This window comes from Manis pentadactyla, chromosome 6 (assembly GCF_030020395.1).
Source record: "Manis pentadactyla isolate mManPen7 chromosome 6, mManPen7.hap1, whole genome shotgun sequence".
NCBI lineage: Eukaryota > Metazoa > Chordata > Mammalia > Pholidota > Manidae > Manis > Manis pentadactyla.
The window spans coordinates 703,866-723,495 of NC_080024.1; the positions used below are offsets into that span (position 1 = coordinate 703,866).

General features: G+C 53.6%; 1 protein-coding gene across 12 annotated transcripts in view; it reads right to left on the bottom strand.

Annotated features, from left to right (window-relative positions):
* Positions 1–19,630, bottom strand: part of SNED1 (sushi, nidogen and EGF like domains 1) — a 76,322-nt gene that overhangs the window by 45,046 nt on the left and 11,646 nt on the right. For 11 of the 12 annotated variants that reach the window (XR_008998104.1, XR_008998103.1, XM_057503335.1 and 8 more), the window contains exons 2-8: positions 10,808–11,095; positions 7,920–8,060; positions 7,053–7,215; positions 4,805–4,930; positions 4,504–4,617; positions 2,876–2,989; positions 2,677–2,790 (exon numbers count right to left, since the gene is read on the bottom strand). Coding sequence is in view for 10 of the 12 variants with exons in the window: in XM_057503335.1 (XP_057359318.1) it covers positions 2,677–2,790; positions 2,876–2,989; positions 4,504–4,617; positions 4,805–4,930; positions 7,053–7,215; positions 7,920–8,060; positions 10,808–11,095 (1,060 nt within the window). In the remaining 2 variants the exon portion in view is untranslated. The remainder of the gene's footprint in view (positions 1–2,676; positions 2,791–2,875; positions 2,990–4,503; positions 4,618–4,804; positions 4,931–7,052; positions 7,216–7,919; positions 8,061–10,807; positions 11,096–19,630) is intronic. The other variant, XM_036901283.2, reaches the window with a different exon arrangement.

Consider the following 19,630-nt stretch of genomic DNA (forward strand, 5'->3'; position numbering starts at 1 on the left):
GTTATAAACACCATTTCTATATATTTTTTGAAATTATTTTTAAAGAGATTAAAAAGAAGTAAAGTCTATTATATTTACCCATATATTTGCCACTTCCAGAACTCTTCATTCCTCTGTGTAGATCCAGATTTTCATTTAGTATTATCTTTCTTGTGTCTAAAGAACTTCCCTTAACATTTCTTGTCATGCAGATATGTTGGTGCCAAATTCTCTGTTTTTGATGTCTGAGAAATCTTTATTTCACCTTAGTTTTTTAAGGACAGTTTTTCTGGGTATATACTACTAGGCTGACTTTTTTTCTTTCAGTGCTTTAAACATGTTGCTCCTCCATCTGCTGGCTTGCATTGCTTCCAATGAGAAGTGTGTTATTCTTTCTCTGTAGTACTGGGTCTTTTTCTTCTGGCTGATTTTAAGATTTTCTGTCATAGGTTTCCAGCAATTTGATAATGTGTGGCTTCGTGCAGTTTTCCTCATGCTTTTCTTGGACATGTGGGTTTTAATTTGTGTCAAATTTACAAAACGTTTGGCTATTACTTCTCCATATACTTTTAGTGTACCCTTCCAGCCCCCTTCCTCCCTGGGACTCCAAACAAATGCACCCCAGACTGCTTGACACACGTCCGAAGGCCACTGTTCTTTGTTTTAGTCTCGCTTTCTCTGTGCTGCATGTTGAGTTGTTTATCTCTCTCTCTCTCTCTCTTCAAGTTCACTGGTCTTTTCTTCTGCAATGTCTAACCTGCTGTTAAAACCATCCAGTGTATTTTTTAAATTCCTGTATTATTTTCATCTAGAGAAGTTTCTTTTTTTTAATATGTTCTACTTCTAATGGTGTCTTTTTTCCTCAACAGTTTTGAGCATATAGAGCATGTTCATAACAGATGATCAAACATTCCTAATTCAATTCATAAACATTGGCAATTCTATCATCTCCACCATCTGTTTCTATTGATCTGTTCTCCTCCTGGCTGTGGGTCATATACTCTTGATTCTTAGTATGCCTGATAATTCCAGGATCCTGGGTTTGGTTATGCTCCTTTAAAGAGTGTGGGATTTTATTCTGGCATATGCCTAAATTACTTGGGATTACTTTGATCCTTTCAAACTTTAAGATTTGTAGGGCAGGTCAAATTAGCCTTTAGTTTATCCCCACTGCTAAGGTGATACCCCATCAAGAATTCTACCTGGTATTGGTTTGGCCCCGGGTATGAGGAATCTCTCCACCCCAGCTGGTGGAGAGGTGAATTGTCCCCAGCACTGCCTGAGTTCCAGGAATTGCCTGACTCACTGCTCCCAGTGGTCCTTGCCCCAGCCTGGAGGACCTCACGCCACACCGCCTGCACTGCAGAGACGGAAGGGTCCCTCTACAGATCTTCAGAGCTTGGTCTCATGCTCTCTCTCCTTCTCCTTCCCCCTCAGTAGCTCCATCCTTGCTGGTATTCTTCCCACAAATTCCAGTCACTGAACCCGAATCTCTGTCTCCTCGACTCAAGAGACTCGGAGGAACTGCTGGAGTCTGGGTCCCCCCACCTCCCTGCACAGCAGCCTGGACAGATCCCCAGACAGACGTGGGGGCAGCTGTCAGGCTCACTTCACCCCCTCCCCTCAGGGATGACAATCCCATGCTGTCTGTTGTCCAGTGGCTGAAAACAGTTGTTTCATATATTTATCTGTTTTTCTGGTTGTTGATGGTGATAATGAGGAGAAGTCCCAGAGCAGTTCCTTCTTGGCCAGAGCAGAACACTAGATACTCTTGTTTTATGATCTCTGATCTCTGGCCCACTTCCGGTTGGCTCTGGCTGGAAGCCCAGGTCTGACCGTGTAGGGCGGCTGATGCACTGACGTCGGAACTGGGGCACCAGGTCTGTTCGCTCTCATCGGGTTACTCTTCTGCCCAGTGCACTTTCTCAGCAAGATCTTTTGAAGTTATTTACCTGGTTTTCTGACATGAGTTCAGTTGAACACACTGATGCTTGGATGACAGTCTGGGTGAGATGGCTCTTTGTAATCAAGCAGCTGAAGCCTGCCCCTGCCCGCCCTCTGCACCCAGCCCTCCCTGCGTGTGGCCATTTGGCCACAGTCTGATGGAGGGCACAGTGTCCACCTGCGTCTCACGTACGAGCAAACTGTAACCTCCTTCCTAAGGTTTTAGACTCAAAATAAACCTGAATGGTTTGTTTTGAGCATCTCCCTGGAGAGAAGCTCTCATGCTTTGTGTACAGCTGGTGTGGGCACAGGGCAAAGCCTTGCAGGTCGGGACAGGGTCAGGCACAAAGGCCCTGAATCCACCCTGGGACGTAGAGTCCTGCCGGCCTTTGAACTGACCTATGAGTCACAGCCGGGAAATGGAATAGAGACGAGCAGAGCTCATCGCGAGGAGTTCGGCCTCGGTTTCTCCCTGACTCCCAGGGCTCGCTCGTCTCCCTGCAGGTGAGGGGCCTGGAGTGTGGCCATCCATCCCTGCCCTTTACAGATGAGCCCAGGCCCAGAGGCGAGACCGCTCAGCCCCACACAGCACAGGGCGCAGAGCCAAGACCAGGCCACAGGTGCAGGTGGGCAGGAAGCAGGGAGGGGTGGGGAACCCTCACCCCAAGACAGAAACCAGCCCAGTGGATGGCGAGGGAGAAGGGGTGGGTGACTGCGAAAACCAGTGTGGCCTGAGGGGGCTGAGGGAGCTACCTGTCTCACAGCGGGGTCCCTCGAAGGGCTCTGTGCACAGGCAGGTGAAGTTCCCCACCAGGTCCACACACGTTCCCCCGTTCAGGCACGGGCCAGAGCCGCATTCGTCCACCTCTGGGGCAGCGGAGAAGGGTCTTGGCTGCAGCCAGCCCTGGGCCCTGTCCCATCCCCCTGCCCCGTGGCCCTGGGGGGTACTCACCTGTCTCGCAGGCCTTGCCCGTGTAGCCAGCTGGGCACACGCACACCGCAGAGCCGTCCTCCTCCTGGCACTGGCCGCCGTGCTCACACCCCTTGGTAGCACATGGCGACTGTACTGCAAGTGAGGAGGGGGAGGCCCTTGGGGTCCTGGACGTGGCGTCCGGGCGTTCCTGCAGAGCCCTGCACCCAACGCGGCTGGTTGACCGGGGAGCGTGTCAGGCTTGGGGCCTGACCAGGCAGCAGAAAGCCCGCAGGAACTGTCTACTTCAGCGGCTGGGGCAGAAGGAGGGTGTGTGGGTGCCGGGCTGGCCCACCTCTCTCCCAGGCGGGCCCTGGGAGAAGTGTTGTCCAGATGGGACTTGGGGACCAGCTGGATTCCTCCCAGCCAGGTCCGGGGCACAGCCGGCGACTAAGCTTGGAGGGTGGACGACGCCCTGGGGTACAGGAGGGGCCCGAATGGCCCGCGGGTGAGACGCCTCTGTCCACCCTCGCCCAGGGTGTTGGCCTCCTGCTTGGCTCCTGCAGGCTCTGGGGGCTGAGGTGGGTCCTGAGGCCTGCGAGCCTCGGTGAGGGCCCGGGGGCTGGGGCCTCACTGGGCTGGGACGCGCGCATGCTCTGGAGTAGACTAGGACATTCCGGCAGCCAGCAACGTCAAACACTGATGCGTTGGTGTTTGTGCACACCCAACTGAACGTATTACTATGTGTGTTTCTACTTAATGGTTACACATCAGTAAGTGTATTTAGGGGGATCGTTGTGTCTGACAGAGCCCGGTAGGGACTGGGGGTCAAGGTGCTTTGATTTTAAGGGGCTCCTTTTACTGGGCTCCCCTAGCAGCTTCCCACAAAAAGACTGGGGACAGGACTGGTGGTCTGCCTTCCTTCACCAGGTGGGTCAAGGGCCAGGGTTCGGGGGCCCCAAAGAGGTACAAAGTAGGTGGCAGAGGCTGCATCCGACAGGTCTGCTTCAAAAGAGCCAGGCTCAGAAGGGGTGCAGGCAGGGAATGTGGGCAGCAGTCTGGAAGCAGCAGGGGTGTCTTGAGGGGGACCCCAGTCGTGCCTAGACTGGAGAGGAACAGCCGCACTCCTGTCAGGAGCCGCTGGGGTTCAGGTTCTGGGGGTGCAGGCAGGAAGAGGCCGGGGTGGGGGAGTCTGTGCACACCGCGGAGCCGCCCTCCTCCTGGCACTGGCCGCCGTGCTCACACCCCTTGGTACCACATGGCGACTCTACTGCACAGATGGGACTTGGGGACCAGCTGGATTCCTCCCAGCAAGGTCCGGGGCACAGCCGGCGACTAAGCATGGAGGGTGGACGACGCCCCGCAGCGGCCCTGGCCAACCTCAGAGGCCCTGCGGCCCCATCAGGCCAGCCTCAGGGCAGGTCCAGGCACAGCCAGGGCCGCCCTCATCCAGGCCCTGCTCCAGCCTGGATATGGTGCCGGGGACCTTTCCTCTAGGGCCTGGGCCTCTGTCGCCTTGGGCCTTGCTGGCTGCCCACGCCCGGTGCCAAGCCCTCTGTGGCACAGTGACCTGATGCTCCACGGTGCTGCCCCCTGCCCCCTGGTTTGGCAGGCCCATCCCAGCTGCCCTGCAGCCAGCCACACCGTGGGGCCTGGCAGGTTCCGCCTACCTGCCTCACAGGTGGGTCCCCCAAAGCCAGCCGGGCACTGGCAGCTGAAGCTGTTGACGCCGTGTGCGCAGGTCCCGCCGTTCTGACACGGGTGGGAAGCACACTCGTTCACGTCTGCAAAATGGGGTGCGCCGGGGCCTCAGTGGAGGATCTGCCCCGCCCTGGGGTGGGGGCAGCAAACTGGCCCTCCCGAGCCTCGCCCACTCCCCCCGCTGTGACACCACACACGTCCCCTGTACCGCAGGGACAGAGCCTCGGCCTGGGGCTCTCGGGGCCCTCACTGCCCTTGTGGGGGACTCACCCAGGTGGCACCTCCTCCCTGTGAAGCCCGAGAGGCAGGAGCAGGAGTAGGAGGGGTTTCCCGTGACACAGTCATCGATGCACTTGCCCCCGTTGAGGCAGGGACGCAGGGCCAGGCACACGGAGGCTGTGGACACAGCAGCGCGGGCGTCACCCTCGCCTCCCCTGACCCAAGGATTCTCTCTGCAGAGCCACTGTGGCATCGTGGTGGCCGGGCTGGCTTCCGCTTCCCACGTCTGCTGGGCGCCCAGTGGGACTGCTGTCTGCCTGCACGTCCGCGTGGGCAGGCTTTCCTGGCATCCTGTCCCCCCAAGCACCTCCTCATCTCTTCAATCTGTCACAGGGCCCCAGGAATGCCCGGCAGACAGGGAAATGTGAGTGCTCCTTGGGGAAGGAACGTCCAGGGACCCAGGAGGGGATCCCCTGATGTGTCTGGGCTGGGGTTGGTGGACCAGGGACCCTCAGACCCTCCTGGGGGTTTGCAGTCTGTCTCGGGCGCTGCCATAGTTAGAGACTGGGCCTGCGGGGCCGCCCCTCCAGTGTCGCTGTGTGTGCAGTGGGCGGCTTGCCCGCTCGAAGCCATTCAAGCTGCTGTCGCTCAGGATCCCCTCCTGGCGCTCCTGGAGGCCACCCGACCCCAACAGGCAGTCCGGAGGGCTCGGCTCACGGAGCCCCGGGACCTCTTTGGAGAGGCAAAGCTGCTGGAACCTGCCGACCTGTGGCCCAGGACACCGCCAGGGCTGTGGGTGTCTTTCGGGACTCAGCCACGCTGTCACTCAGTCTGCTGGGGCTTGGCTGCCCTGCACTGAGGGTGGCCATCCATCTGCACCAGCCATTGCCGACCCAGCCTTCCTCAGGGGCTAGACTTCCGGATGTGCGCGCACTGCCCCCAGGTGTGAACCGACATCCCTTCTGGGAATGCGGATGTGTATATAAGGCCTCCTGCCCCGAGAATGCACAGGGTCCACCTCCTGCGCTTACAGGGTCCCACCTGGGCAATGGGGACCCACGGGGCTGGTCCCTCCCCTGCAGCACTGTCTCCTGAGGGCCTCCATGTGCACTAGTTTGGAGGGCCCAGCAGTACCTCCGCCGTCTGCTCCCCCAAGGCCTGGACAGTGTGGGGGAGTGCCTCCCAAGGGACTGGCTGGACTCCCCTGTTGAGGACCCCACCCCGGGTCACAAGCTGCAGCTTCTGCAGGTGAGCCTGGATCTACCCACCCCTGTACCCGCACCTACACCTGCACCTGCCCACACACAGCTCATACCAGTCCCCACCTGCACCCAAACCTTGCTCCCAACCCACAACCCAAGCTCCTGGCCACTGGCAGGTGACAAGCAGTCAGACCTCTCTGTCCCCCACATCATCCCTCTGCCCGCACCAAAGGAGTGGCTGTCAAAGTGGTGGTATGTGTCCTGAAGCGCCTGGAGCCCGGCTGGCAGGGCAGGCAGCCTGGCGAGATCCCCAGCTCCTGGGCCCCCTGCCCTAAGAAGCCCCGCCCTCTAAGTCAGACTCAGGCTGCGGCCTGTCTGGTGTCCCCGCACCTGGGCGGCTCTGGCTCTCCTCTGTCTCAGGCGCCATCCCCAGGGCTTGGTGCTGCCTGCCCACCCCCTCCAAGTAGGCACGCCTCTGTTGCACCCAGGCCCCCTTAGACCCCCGCCCTGGGAGCGCACACCTGCTCCTGCCTGTCTGGATGGGCCCCACGCCGAGCCACCCGGTGTGGGCGCCGGACCACATCCTGCCCAGCCAGTGCGGGATGTCCCCAAAGCCCAGGGCTCGCCCTGCGGGGGGCCCTGCCGCCATCTGCCATGTGTTCTGGGCTGGAAGGAACCCTGCGTGTCGGGGACTCCCTCCCGTTAGGTAGATGGCCGGGTTGTCAAACCCTGAGACCCCACCAAGCAGCAGACCCAGGGTGGAAATGGGGGAGAGGTGCGAAGCGCCCTGCCTCCCAGGAGGCCCCGGAGCGCCCCAGCAGGAAGGAGGCGGCGTGGGAACGTGGGGCGGCAAGGACGCCTGGGCCCGGGGAGGGCGGCCGGCTCCTCTCCTTCACCCCGCAAACCAGCAGGTTGTCCCCACCCCCACCCCAAGCCGAGGCAGGAAGGCCCCTCCAGGAGGACACTGAGCTCTGGGGTGAGCCCGGACCGCCCAGGGTCACTCCGGCCGCCCCGTGTCGCCCCCGTGCGCCCCCGCCCGTCACCCCCTCCCTAAGCCCCCGCACCCCGCACGCCGAGCACCCGCTCCATCCTCTTACTTGTATGGCTGCAGCCCCCCACGCGCACCTGGGCATCATCGATTCTGAACGCCCAGCGCCCGGGCACACCCACGTTGGTGGTGGCCTCCACCTCCGCCATGTCCGCCGTGCGCGAGCCCGGGATGCTGAAGTAGCGCCGCCCGTCCCCCGCGTTGAAGCCGGCCTGGGGGTGGGCGGGGAGAGAGCGGGGGCAGGTGCGTGCGGGGTCCAAGGCTCTGCCTGCAGGTGCTGAGACCCACCTCCCCGGGGTGGCCAGGGTCAAAGAGATCAAGTGGGAGGCCGCCTCATAAGCTGGTCAGCTCTGCGGGTCTCGGGGTACCCTTGCCTCCCCCCGCACGGTCCCTGCCCATCAGCAGCCTCCCAGGTAGATCGGCACCGACCAACAGCATTTCCGGCTGGGACACGCTGGGCCCTGGCACCTCCCCCAACTCCAGGGGCCCCAGCCTGGCCTCAGGCCTCCCCCGGCACCCCGAGGGCCGGGAGCAGAGCCTGACCTCAGGAGAAAGCAGATGGCCAGGAGGGAGCGGTGGGGGCATTCACGGCGAGGAGCGCTAGCAGGTCCTGGGGGCTTGCCCTTGACCACTCCCTCCACACCCAGGACTTCCTGCTGGCCTGGCCCAAGCCAGACCTCAGGCCAGCCGGTGCCCACCGCCCAGGCCTCTGTGCTGCTGCAATTGGTCCTGCAGGTCTCCCCCAGGGCACCACGGGCCAGGATACAGGGGCCTCCGGCCTGAGGATGTGCTTGTGATTCTTGGCCGAGAGGCCTTGGAAAGCCTCGCAGTGGCCTCTAGACAGTCCCGTGTGTGGGGATGCCCACCTGCCTTAGCAGCTCATGACAGTCCCGGTGGCAGGGAGCAGGGGCCCTACCTGGGCTGCGATGCCCCCCAGGCCAGTGGCATTGCCCCCGCTGCTGGCATGTGTGCCTGTGGTCCACGTGACGGTCTCATAGTTGAAGAGGGTGAAGGAGAATTTGCCGTCAGTGATAAGCACGGTCTGGAACGTGTTGACCTGCCAAGGAGCGGGGCCTGAGCAGGGTCCTGTGCCCCCTCTTCCCTGCTCCAAGGCCCCGCCCTGTCTGCCAGCTCCAAACATACTGTCCTTGTCCGCTGACTCCTCGTCTGCCTCCCCAGCTGGATGGCCAGCCGCAGAGCAGGGCCACGGTGACCCCCACCCTCGGCTGCCTTCAGGGCCTAAGGTCCCCCAGAGACTGGCTCTGTGAGTGAGGGAAGCCCTCACCAGGAGCAGCCGCCGGCCCCTGCAGGGGCAGGAGGCACAGAGGGCCAGTGCTTTCGTGGTCAAATCGGCAAAACCACCTCATGTGAAATGAACAAAAATGTAAAAAGAAAAAAGGGAAAGATAAAAAGAGGAATCAAGGAAAAGCAGTTTTTACTAATTAAGTTTTAGGGTTTTTGTGGAAGTCTTCCATGTATGTGTAAGCCGGTAGTGTGTACAGAAGAGATACATACTATTTCAGACTGGGCGAAGGGTGGGCTGTTTCAGAAGGGGTCTTAGGACAAATAGGAAACTCTAAAAACAATAAAATTAGAGCTTCATATCACTCATGAAAATGAACCCCAAACCAAGTAAAGTTGTAAATGAAACCATTGCAGTCCTAGAAGAAAACACAGGCGAGTGTGTGGAGCATCTTGGGGAAGGGCGTTTAAACATGATGTTTGTTAACTGCAAAAACCAAAAAGGAAACTTAAGCATCTGACTACTGAAAGTTCTGGATATAAAAAGTGCCATAAGGTCAAATCAAATGGCAAACAGCAAAGTGAAAAATGTATTTATAACATACATGGCAGATAAAACTTGATACCCTTAATTCAAGTAGCACTTCACCAGGTCATAAAAACACCAAAGCAATTGCAGAAAAACTGGCAGAGGGTACGAACGGGTACACCAGGAGAGGGCGCGGCCGGCCGGGGCCAAGAGTGGGATCAGCACCACTGGAAATCGGGTGTGTAAGTCAAGACACATAAAAAGGTGTGTGTTGCTTGCCTGTGTGGCTGGCAAGGAAGGAAAATAACAGTGTGCTCCGTTGGGGGTACCGGGAAATGGGCATGCAGAATGTGGCCTATATGAGTGTGAGCGGGCACTGTTTGGGGGAGAAAATTGGAATCCTACAAGCAGCAATCTCCCCTCTAGAGACTCATGCAGGGATATGATGTCGCCACCAACTCGAGGCCGTGCAGTGCGCAGCTCAGGGCAGAGGGTGGGTCTTGGGGTCTAAGTGCTGCCCAGCTGCGGGCTGGTCTGCAGGGTGGCACACAGTGGGGACTCGTGCAGCTTATCTCCTCACTCACATGAAAGTGAGCAACAGGGAACCAGCTCCCCACGAGGAGGGCGGGCTGTGCGGGCTCTGTGAGCCAAGACGGGCCATGCAGGAAGCCCGACCACCATGTTCTGGTGCCAGCCTGTGCCCGGGGGTGCCGCCGGGAGAGGGCTTCCAGATCCCCCTGGCAACAGGCTGGTTCCTCGCAGGGACGTGCCGCCCTGATGATGCTTCCAGGTTGAGCACAGAACATCAAGATCCCTCTGTCAGTGCGGGAGGCGCTCTGCGCCCATCTGTCTGCACAGCTAAGAGGTGAAATGACTCTGCAGAGGCGAAGCAGCGGTTTTAAAAATAGTGTGGAAGGACTTACACGAGTGGGGAAGTGCCCAGGATCCTGCTGAGTGAAAACACTCACCAGACGGTGCGTTCTAGGTGGTTCTATTTGTTTTTTAAAGTGTGGGTTAAGATGCAGAAAGAAGTGTTTACCGGGAGTTCTCTCTTGGCAGTGGATTGTACGTAGATCCTTTTCTCTCTCTTTTTGTTACAAAGACATTCTTAAAATTTGATGATAAGGAAAAACAAGTGAAACCTCCAAATGGTGGGCGACGCGTGAACACCAGTCCAGTAGTGTGAAAATTTCTTTGTGGTAGCGTGTGCAGGAAAAGCCCTCCTCTCCTGCTCACTGTCCCACTCCTGGTAGGACATGTCCCTCGGGGTGCCCGGTGACACTTGCCGGCTTTCTCTTTCCGTCCTGGCTGCGAGAGCTCAGTCTGGCAGCAGCCGCTCACGGGCTCATCCCTCTCCCGGGCCCTGTCCCCCCACACTGCTCCTGAGCCCCCGCTGGGCCCTGGGTACAGGCCTTGCCAGAAACCAGGAGCTGGTGTTTCCTGCCTGCTCGGGCCAGGGGGCCCCCAAACACATGTTCATTAAATGCACCAAAAAAAGGCTCTGAAAATGCTGCTCTGCACCCCAGTGCCTTCTCTGTAGCGACCGGGTTGTGACCCCGTGATCCATCGGCCCAGGGCAGGTGCTCCAGGGGGCAGCTGCTGTCTTAGTTAGGGGACCTGCCTGCCAAATTGACCACCTGAGCAAAGGGCAGTTATTCTGGGCTTGCATTTTTTTTGTCTGGCATTATCAACGGGCAGAGTATAAAGCAATAAACTTCCTGTTTTACGCTTCAAGTACAGACCAATTCCAAATAGAAACCCTATCCTAATGTCTTCCACATCTCCCTAGCGTGTGAGCCCCTGAATTCGGGGCGTTGGGCCTTTTCCTGGAGGCAGGTGTTTCCAGGAGGCACAGGGAGGGTTGAGGCTCCTCCAATCCAGCTCTGTGACCTTGGGCAAGTAACTTCTGTCCCTGAACCCAGTTTTCCCTTTTCTGGCAGGACCAGTGATTACGACCCACCTCAGCAAGGCGGGGGCCCTGGAGGGGGACCCTGGGTCCCTGGCTGGACGTCCTCCCGTCCCCAGGAACTCACAGGGGAAGACGAGCTGCCTCCAAAGAAAGTCACGCGGTACCAGGTGGCTATGAAAACCCAGGTGGCGGAGAAGTCTGGGAGCTCAGGGAAGTAGCGCCTGACGTCCTCCGTGGCTCTGTGCAGCGTGGCTGGGTCAGTGGCCTCTCGGTAGTACACGTCACCTGCCCGCCGATTGTCCACGTCTGCCCAGAAGGCTGCCACCACACAGCGGTCCTTGGCGATGGGGAAGGCCACTGGGGTGAACTGAGAAACCTCCTTCAGGAAGGATACAATCCCATTATTGTTCACCTGTCCGGGCGGAAAGCCAGAGAGGGGACCGATGGGGATGGCAAGCAGACAGATGGCCGATGGCCTCCCCAAACGCCCCCCAGTCACCCTCCAAGGGAGAGCCGGCCTTGGGCAGGGCATCACCAGGAGAGGCTGACAGTACCTGGTCCCTGACACAGGTCCCTCAGCCTGCTCTGCCCCCTCGAGGACAGAATGCGTGCTGGGGGCACAGGCTGTTTGCTGCGCTCAGTGCCCTGTGAGTGCCCAGGCCTGTCTGGCACTGTGGGGTTGGGGAACCCCCAGAGTGGGCCCCAGCTGTGAGCAGGCAGGGTGTGCAGGCCAGCCCAGCAGCCCCAGCTCCATGGTCCCTGTCCCACTAGGGGCCTCAGAAGGGCAGGACAGAGTCCCTGCTTCCAAGCCACTTCTGGAAGGGGGAACAGGAGGCATGCATACTGCAGAGCGGAGGTGGGGGTGGGCAGTGGCCAGCGAGGCCACGGGGAGTCTATGCCCATCAGTCCAGGCATGGGGAGCCCCAGAGGGCTCCTGAGCAGAGGAGGTGGAGCTGCACCTCTGCAATCATGGCCACGCGGTTGCAGTGCTGACCCCGCCACTCCCTTGTTGTGCAACCACAGGGAAAGCTGGCCTTTGGCTCTCAGCACTCTGGTTCTTACCCTAGTTCTGGCCTCATGCTGGGCCGGGCTGAATGAGTTCATGACCACAGAGCCAGGGTCTAGACTGTCATGATTTGCTCCAGATACCCAGACGGTGGTCAGAACTGTGCTTTTAGAAAAAAACCCTTTGAACTTGTCCTTTGCTGAGGGCTCTGTAATCCTGACCAACACAAATGCAGATAGATAGACCTCCTTTCCTAAAACCCCCAAAGAGCCTACACACGAGTGAGGAAGGTTCAATTCCGAATCGTCAGCACACACAGCTCCTTTTCCCAAGTGGGAACATCTGCAGATCTCAGAGCAACAGCTGCAAAACAGACCTGCAATTTTAGTAGCCCCGTGGCAGGAAAGAGAGAGAACTGTCCCAGCTCAGTATAATTCAAGGTGGGGAGCGTGATGACCTCACCCTCAGCTGGGACTCGAGGCTCCCCGACACAGTTAGCAAATGGTCCCTGTGCAGACTTACATTCGCCTTCACAATCCAGGGTGCCTCAAGCCTGGGCCTGGGGTTAAGGTGGTTCCTCCTGAGAGGGGCACCCCTAGGTTCCAGGTAGAAGCAAAGAAAACCCCCTCTGGAGGAAGATGGCTTCACCTCAGGCCTCAAGTTCTTCCTGTCAATAATTTTTCGAATACAAAATCCAGGACACCATCAAAGGTAAGCAGGCACACAAGGAAGCAAGCTACCACTAACAGAATAAGCAGAAATACGAGAGATGTCAGATGTTGGAACCCAGCTTACTATGTTCAAAGAAATCAAATGCAAGTAAAAATTTCATCAAGAGAACAATTGAAGCAATCTTGAAAAAGAACAAAGTTGGAAGACTCACACTTCCTGATTTCAAAACTTACTACAAATCTACAGTAATCAAAACAGTGTGGTACCAGCATAAGGACAGACATATAAACCATGGACTAGAATAGAGAGCCCAGAAGTAAACCCTCACACATACGGTCAAATGAATTTTGACAGTGGCACCAACACCATTCAACAAAGAAAGGACAGCCTTTTCAACAGATGGTGCTCGGAAAACGACCCCACGCAAAAGAATGAAGCTGGACTTTTACCTAATGCCATTTAAAAAATTAACTAAAATTGGATCAAAGAACTAAACATAAGAGCTAAAAATATAAAATTCAGAAGAACGCATGTGGTAAAGTGTTCATGACATTGGCTTTGGTAATGATTTCTTAGCTATGACCCCAAAGTCACAGGCGACAAAGGAAAAACTAGACAAACTGGATTTCATAAAAATTAAAAACGTTTTGTACATCAAATGACATTCTCAGTAGAGTAAAAAGGCAATCTACAGAATGGGAGAAAATACCTGCAAATCATGTATCTGATAGGAATTAATATCCAAAGTACATAGAGAGCTCCTATAACTCAACAACAACAAAAAATTCAAATACTTGATTAAAAAAATGGGCAAAAGGGTTGAGTAGACATTTCTTCAACGAAGATCAACAGTGGCCAACAAGCCCATGAGAAGATACTCAACACCCTTAATCATTAAGGAAATGCAAGTCAGAGCCGGCGGCCACCACCTCACACCCACTAGGACGGCTGGCTGTTCTCAGAACAACAGCAAGAACGTGGCGACAAGGATGTGGAGAAACTGTTGCCCTAGTGCACTGTGGGGGGAATGTGGAATGGTGTAGCCACTGTGGGAAATAGTTGGCAGTTTCTCAACAAAATTGCAGATAAAATTACCATGTGATCCAGCAATTCTGCTCTGGGTGTACACCTGTTAGTCCCCTAGGGCTGCCGTGACAAAATGCCACAGACTGAAGAATGACTTAAATGACAGAAATTTATTTTCTCACAGTTGGGAGGCTAGAAGTCCGAGATCAAGGGGCTATCAGGGTTGGTTTCTAGTGAGACCTTTCTTCCTGGCTTGTGGATGGCTGACCTCTTGCTGTGTTCCTCCATTCCAAGGGGCAGAGGCCTCTGGTGTCTCTGCCTCTTCCCAGGGGATTAGGGCCCCACCCTTGTGATCTCCTTTAACCTTAATTACCTCCCTAAATGCCCCATTCCAAATAAGATCACACTGGGGGCTAGGACTTCAACACAAGAATTCTGTTTCCTGGGTGGGAGACACAATTTAGTCAAAGATATGTATGCACCTTCGTTCATAATGGCATCATCCACAATAGCCGAAAGCAGGAAGTAGTTCAAGTTCCATCAATGCATGAATGAATAAGCAAAATGTGTTCTATCCATACAATGGAATATTATTCACCCTTAAATGGAAGGAGAGTCTGATGCTTGCTACAACATGGACGAACCCTGAGGACATTATGCCAAATGAAATAAGCCAGTCAAAAAGGGACAAATGCTGTGTGACTTCACTTTCATGCGTTCCCTAGAGAAGTCAGACTCAGGGACAGGAAGCGGACGGTGGGGTCAGGGCTGGGGGAGGGGACGCAGAGTCTGTCAGTGAGGAGAGGGTTTGAGATGAAGACAGTCCTGGGGACGGAGGTGGTGATGGCCGCTAGCACGACTGCCCTCAGCATCACTGAACTATACACTTAAAGATGGTTAGGATGGTAGATTTTATAATATATGCATTTTCCACAACATAAAAAACTGATTTAAAAAAAGTTGGGGATGAAAAAATCATTAGGGATGGAAATCGATTTTTAAAAAGCCACTTTAAAGAACTAAACAGAAATTCTAGCAGCAAAACCAAATAAGAATCAGAAATTAAGAACTAGATAGATTTAAGGGCAGATTTGATTCAATTAAAGAAAGAATCCGTGAACTGGAACTAGAAAACAAGTTAGGAGAAACCACCCGGAATTTAGAACAGTGACAAAAAGATGGAGAGTACAGAAGGAAAATACAAGGCACATGGGAAGCAGTAAGACGTCAAATAAATGTATGGTTCAGAGCACCAGCGGGTAAGGAGACTCAAAGGCTGAGGCTGGGAAATTTCCAGAACTGATAAAAGACATCAGGCTGCATATTCAATGATCTCAATCATTCCCCAATGGGACAAAGAAAAATAGAATCACAACAAACAAATGCTAGAAATATAGAAAGTCAGTGACAAAGAAGCAATCTTAAAAGGAGAAAACAGAAAAATTACCTCCGGGGGTCTTACAGGCGGACTGACAGACGACTTCTAGTAGCAGCAGCAGTGAGAAAACAGTGCAATATTATCTTTCAGATGCTGGAAGAAAGTAACTGCCGACATCAAGTGTTACACTCTGATAAAATAGCCTCGATACTGAAAACAGGTAATTCAGACAAATAAGTAAATAATAATAAATAGCAGACCTACACTAAAAGAAATTTAAGTCAAAGAGAAATGTTAAGTCAGAGATGCAAGAAAGAAAAAAGGCAAAAGGATACTGTAGACTGGATGTTTGTATCAACAAATTCATATGTTGAAACCCGATGCTCAATGTGATGGCGCTTGGAGGTGGGGCTTCTCGGAAGTGAAGAGGTCATGAGGGTGGACCCCCGTGAACAGGCCCGAGAACTGCCCCACTCTTTCCGCCGTGTGAGGGCACAGCAAGAGAGCGCGTCATAAGCCAGGAAGCAGTCCCTCGCCAGACACTAGGTCTGCCAGACCCTCGATCTCGGACTTCTTAGCCTACGTAACGGCGAGAATGTTCGCTGTTTAAGCCACCCAGTCTGTGGTATTTTGTTGTAGCAGCCCAAACAGACTAAAACAGAGGAATGAGAATACGTCTAACTAAACATTGATGGCACAAAGAAATAATATAAATAATGCTTTGTGGAATTGTGTAAAAAATATCAGTAGAATTGAAATTCATGACAAAAATAGCCTATAAATTGGGAGGGTATAAAACATGTTGAAAGTGTTCCAAGGTCATTGTATTTTCTAAGAGAAGCATAAAAGCATTAACCTATTAGTGAATATTGGTAAGTAAAAGTACATACCATATTTCTAGGACAATCACTTAAAAAATAGAAACAGTGTATATAGTCCCACTGATAGGGGGGCAAATATGGAATGATTAAAATACTGACATAAAAGATGGCAAGAAGGGAGAGAAAATGAAATATAAAGCAGGTGGAACGAATAGCACAAAAAGATAGGAGACTGAAACACAACTACAGCAGTAATTCATTATTAAATGTTCCAGTTGAAAATATACTATCCAAATGCTAACTAAAGGAAACCTGGCGTATACTTAGTTATATTATTATTAGAGAAAAACCAACCAAAAGGCAAAAAGTATTGCTAGAGACAAAGAAGCACTTTATATTGATAAAGGAAGAAATAACAATGTTTCATTTTTATATGCCTGATAACAAGGCCTTGACATATATAAATGAATAATTGACAAAAGGAAATAGGTCAATTTGTAATCATGGTGGGACAGTTCAGTGTATCTTCCCCAGTAAAATTTAGTAAATTAGGAGTAGAGGGGAACTTCCTCAACTTGACAGAGATTATCTACAAAAAACTTACAGCTAACATCATACTTAATGGTGAGAAACTAGAAGCTTTCCCACTAACATCAGGAACAAGGAAAGGGTGTCCCCTCTCACCACTTCTCTTCGCCATTGTACTGGAAGTTCTCACTGATGCAATAAGATAAGAAAAATAAATAAAATGTATACATATTGGGAAAGAAGAAATAAAAGTATCTTTGTAGATGACATGATTGTCTATGTGTAAAATTTAAGAAAACTGACAAAATAAAAACCTTACTGGAACTAAAAAGTCATTATAGTAAGCTTGCAGGGTATAAGGTTAACAAACAAAAATCAATCACTTCTACCATATGAACATACCAGCAATGAACAAGTGACATACGAAATTAAAAACACAATGCCATTTATATTACCACTCCCCAAAATAAATACTTAGGTATAAATCGAATGAAATATGTATAAAATCTCTATGAGGAAAACTACAAAGTTCTGATGAACAAAATCTAAGAAGAACAAAATAAGTGTAGAGATATTCCATGTTTATGGATAGAAAGAATCACCATTTCAAGATGTCAGTTCTTCCCGACTTGATCTACAGATCCAGTGTGATCTCAGTCAGAACCCCAGCAAGTCACTTTGTGGATATTAACAAACTGATTCTAAAACTTACCTGGAGGGGCAAAAGGCCCAGACTAGCTGACACAATATTGAAGGAGAAGAACAAAGCCGGAGGACTGACACCACCCAGCTGTAAGACTCACTGTCAGTTTGCACAGACCAAGAAGTGTGGTGTTGGCAAAAGAGCAGAGACCAGGGGAGCAGAACGGAGAGCCCAGGAACGGACCCCATAAATACAAGAGCCGGCCTTTGACCAAGGAGCACAGGCAACACCAGTGGAGCAGAAATAAGTCTCTCAGCAAATGGCACTGGAGCAACTGGACGTCCACAGGCAGAAAAATGAATCCAGTCACAGACCTGACACCCTTCACAAAAATGAACTCAAGACGGATTACAGAACTAAATGTAAAAAAAAACCCCAGAGAACTATAAAACTCCTAGAGAATAATAGCAGAAAATCTAAATGACCTTGGGTATGGCAATGACATTTTTACATAACTAGAAACACATGATCACTCTTAGATACAACACCACAGGCACCACCATGAAAGAAAGGACTGCTCAGCTGCACTGCATGAAAATCAAAGTCCTCTGCCCTGTGGAAGACAATGTGAAGTGAAGGAGAAGGCAAGCTGCAGTCTGGGAGAGGGTATTTGCCAAGGACATATCTGATAAGGACCATTACCCAAAATCTACAAAGTGCTCTTAAAACACAATGATAAGAAAACAGCCTGATTAAAAAGGGGCCGAAGACCTTAACAGACACCTCGTCAGAAAGACACACAGATGGCAAATAAGCATATGAAAAGATGCTCCACATCGAGTGTCATCAGGGACGTGCAAAGTGAAACAACAATGAGGTGCCGCTACACACCTAAGAGAATGGTCAAAGCCCGTGACCCCGACACCGCCAGATGCCGGTGAGGACGTGGGGCCACAGGAACTCTCACCGCTGGTGGGAAAGCAACGGTCAAACCCCAGTGAGATAGCACTTCACACCCGCTTGGGTGGCTCTAGTCAAAGAAATAGATGAAAACAAGTGTTGGCGAGGAAAGCGGGCCCCTCATGCATGCTGGCGGCGTGTAAAATACCGCAGCTGCTTGGGAAAGCAGATCCTCAAATGGTTAAATATAGGATAACTCTATGTACCGGTAGCTCCACTCCTAGGACTGCATCTTCATACACAAGAGAACTGAAAACATGTCCACACAAAATTTGTACATGAATGTTCATGACAGCATTATTCATAATAGCCGAAGAATGGAACCAACCCTTATGTCCACCAGCGAATGAATGGATAAACCAAAGCAATGGGATATCACTTGGCAACAAAGAGGTGTGAAGAACTGATACACGCTCGGCATGCGGGAACACGGCTCAGCTCCGTGAAAGAGGCCAGACCCAGAAGACTATAGGAGCCCATTCACATGCAGTGTGCAGAATAGGTAAATCCTTAGACATGGAGAGTGGACTAGTGATGGCCTGGGTCAGGGGTGAGCTGGGGGCTGGACAGTGACAGCTAAGGGCAGGGTGTCTCTGGGGGTAATGGAAATGTTCAGGAATTGACTGTGGTGATGGGTGGACAACTCTAAATACATGAAAAGCCACTGAATAGTCAGAATGTGAATTTATGGTATGTGAATTTTATTTCAGTGAAGCAGAGGGAGGGAAGGACAGACAGAAGGAGGGAAGGAGGGCAGGCAGGGAGGCAGGGGGCAGGGGGCCTGGAAGCTGAAGAAGGATCGGCCTCCCTGAGGCCGCCCCCCGCATCCCTGAGCCGCCTGGTGCTCCCAAGCTTTACAGGGGGTACGGGAAGCTCAAAGGAGCCAGGGGCTGGGATTTGGGCAGCGCGGCCTCCATGTCTGACAGCACAGATGCTGCACGTGGCGCAGCTGCAGCTGACAGGGGGCGGGCACTGCCCACCATGCCTCCGAGCCCTTCTTGCAAAAATTGCTGGATTGGGGCGAAGCCCGCAGCCGGGCTGAGAGGTGCTCCCCAGGCCAGGCGCCCTGTTCCAGGCTGGGCCCAGCCGCACCCCGCTCCCTGCTGGCTGCCCTGAGCTAGCAGAAGCTGGGTGTGGCCTGTGAGGGCCTGATGTCCCCATCGGGGGTGGGTCCACTTGGACTTGACCACTGACAAGGGAAGGGCCCGACAGGGTGGTGGCCAAAGGGGAATGACACGGACGCTGTCTCTTGGTTTTACACGAACAAACGGCAGCTGCCATTTGGGGGACCTCGTATCTCACTCGAATGACGGCACTGGCTCAGTGGGCCCTCGAGTCACAGAGGGTCCCTCAGGGCCTGCCCGTTCACTGACAGGCCAGCCCCGGCTCGGGGGGCCTGCAGGAAGGCCAGTCAGTGCGCTGGGGGGTCAGGCCACCTTAAGGACCAGGCCAGACCTGCACTGACTCTGGGTGGCTGCAGGACTCCGCGGACATCTGCGAAGGACCGGATGGCAGCCGTCTCGGGCACAGCCTCGGTCTTCCTGCTCTGTTCACACTTGCTTCCACACCCCTTTAGGAGCAAACAGCATTCTGAGCTCCCAGGCCCCACACAAGCAGGCCATAGGGACGTTCCCCGCTGTGCTTTGGACTCCTGGTCTGGCTTTGTCGGCAAAGCCTACTGGTACTGGGGCATGCCACTCATTCATGCACTGCCTACGGCAGCTCGGGGGCGAACAGTGGGGCAGAGACCTGTGGCTGGCCGGCTCCCTGGCAGCCCTGTGCTGCATCGGGCAGGAGGCGCACCGCCCGTGACTAGAGACGCCACCTGGGGGCCTGCCTGTGAGAGCAAACTGTAGGCCCTGATTCCAGTCTGGGTGGCCCCTGCAGGGCCCAGAGGGCAGGGTGTTCTCGGA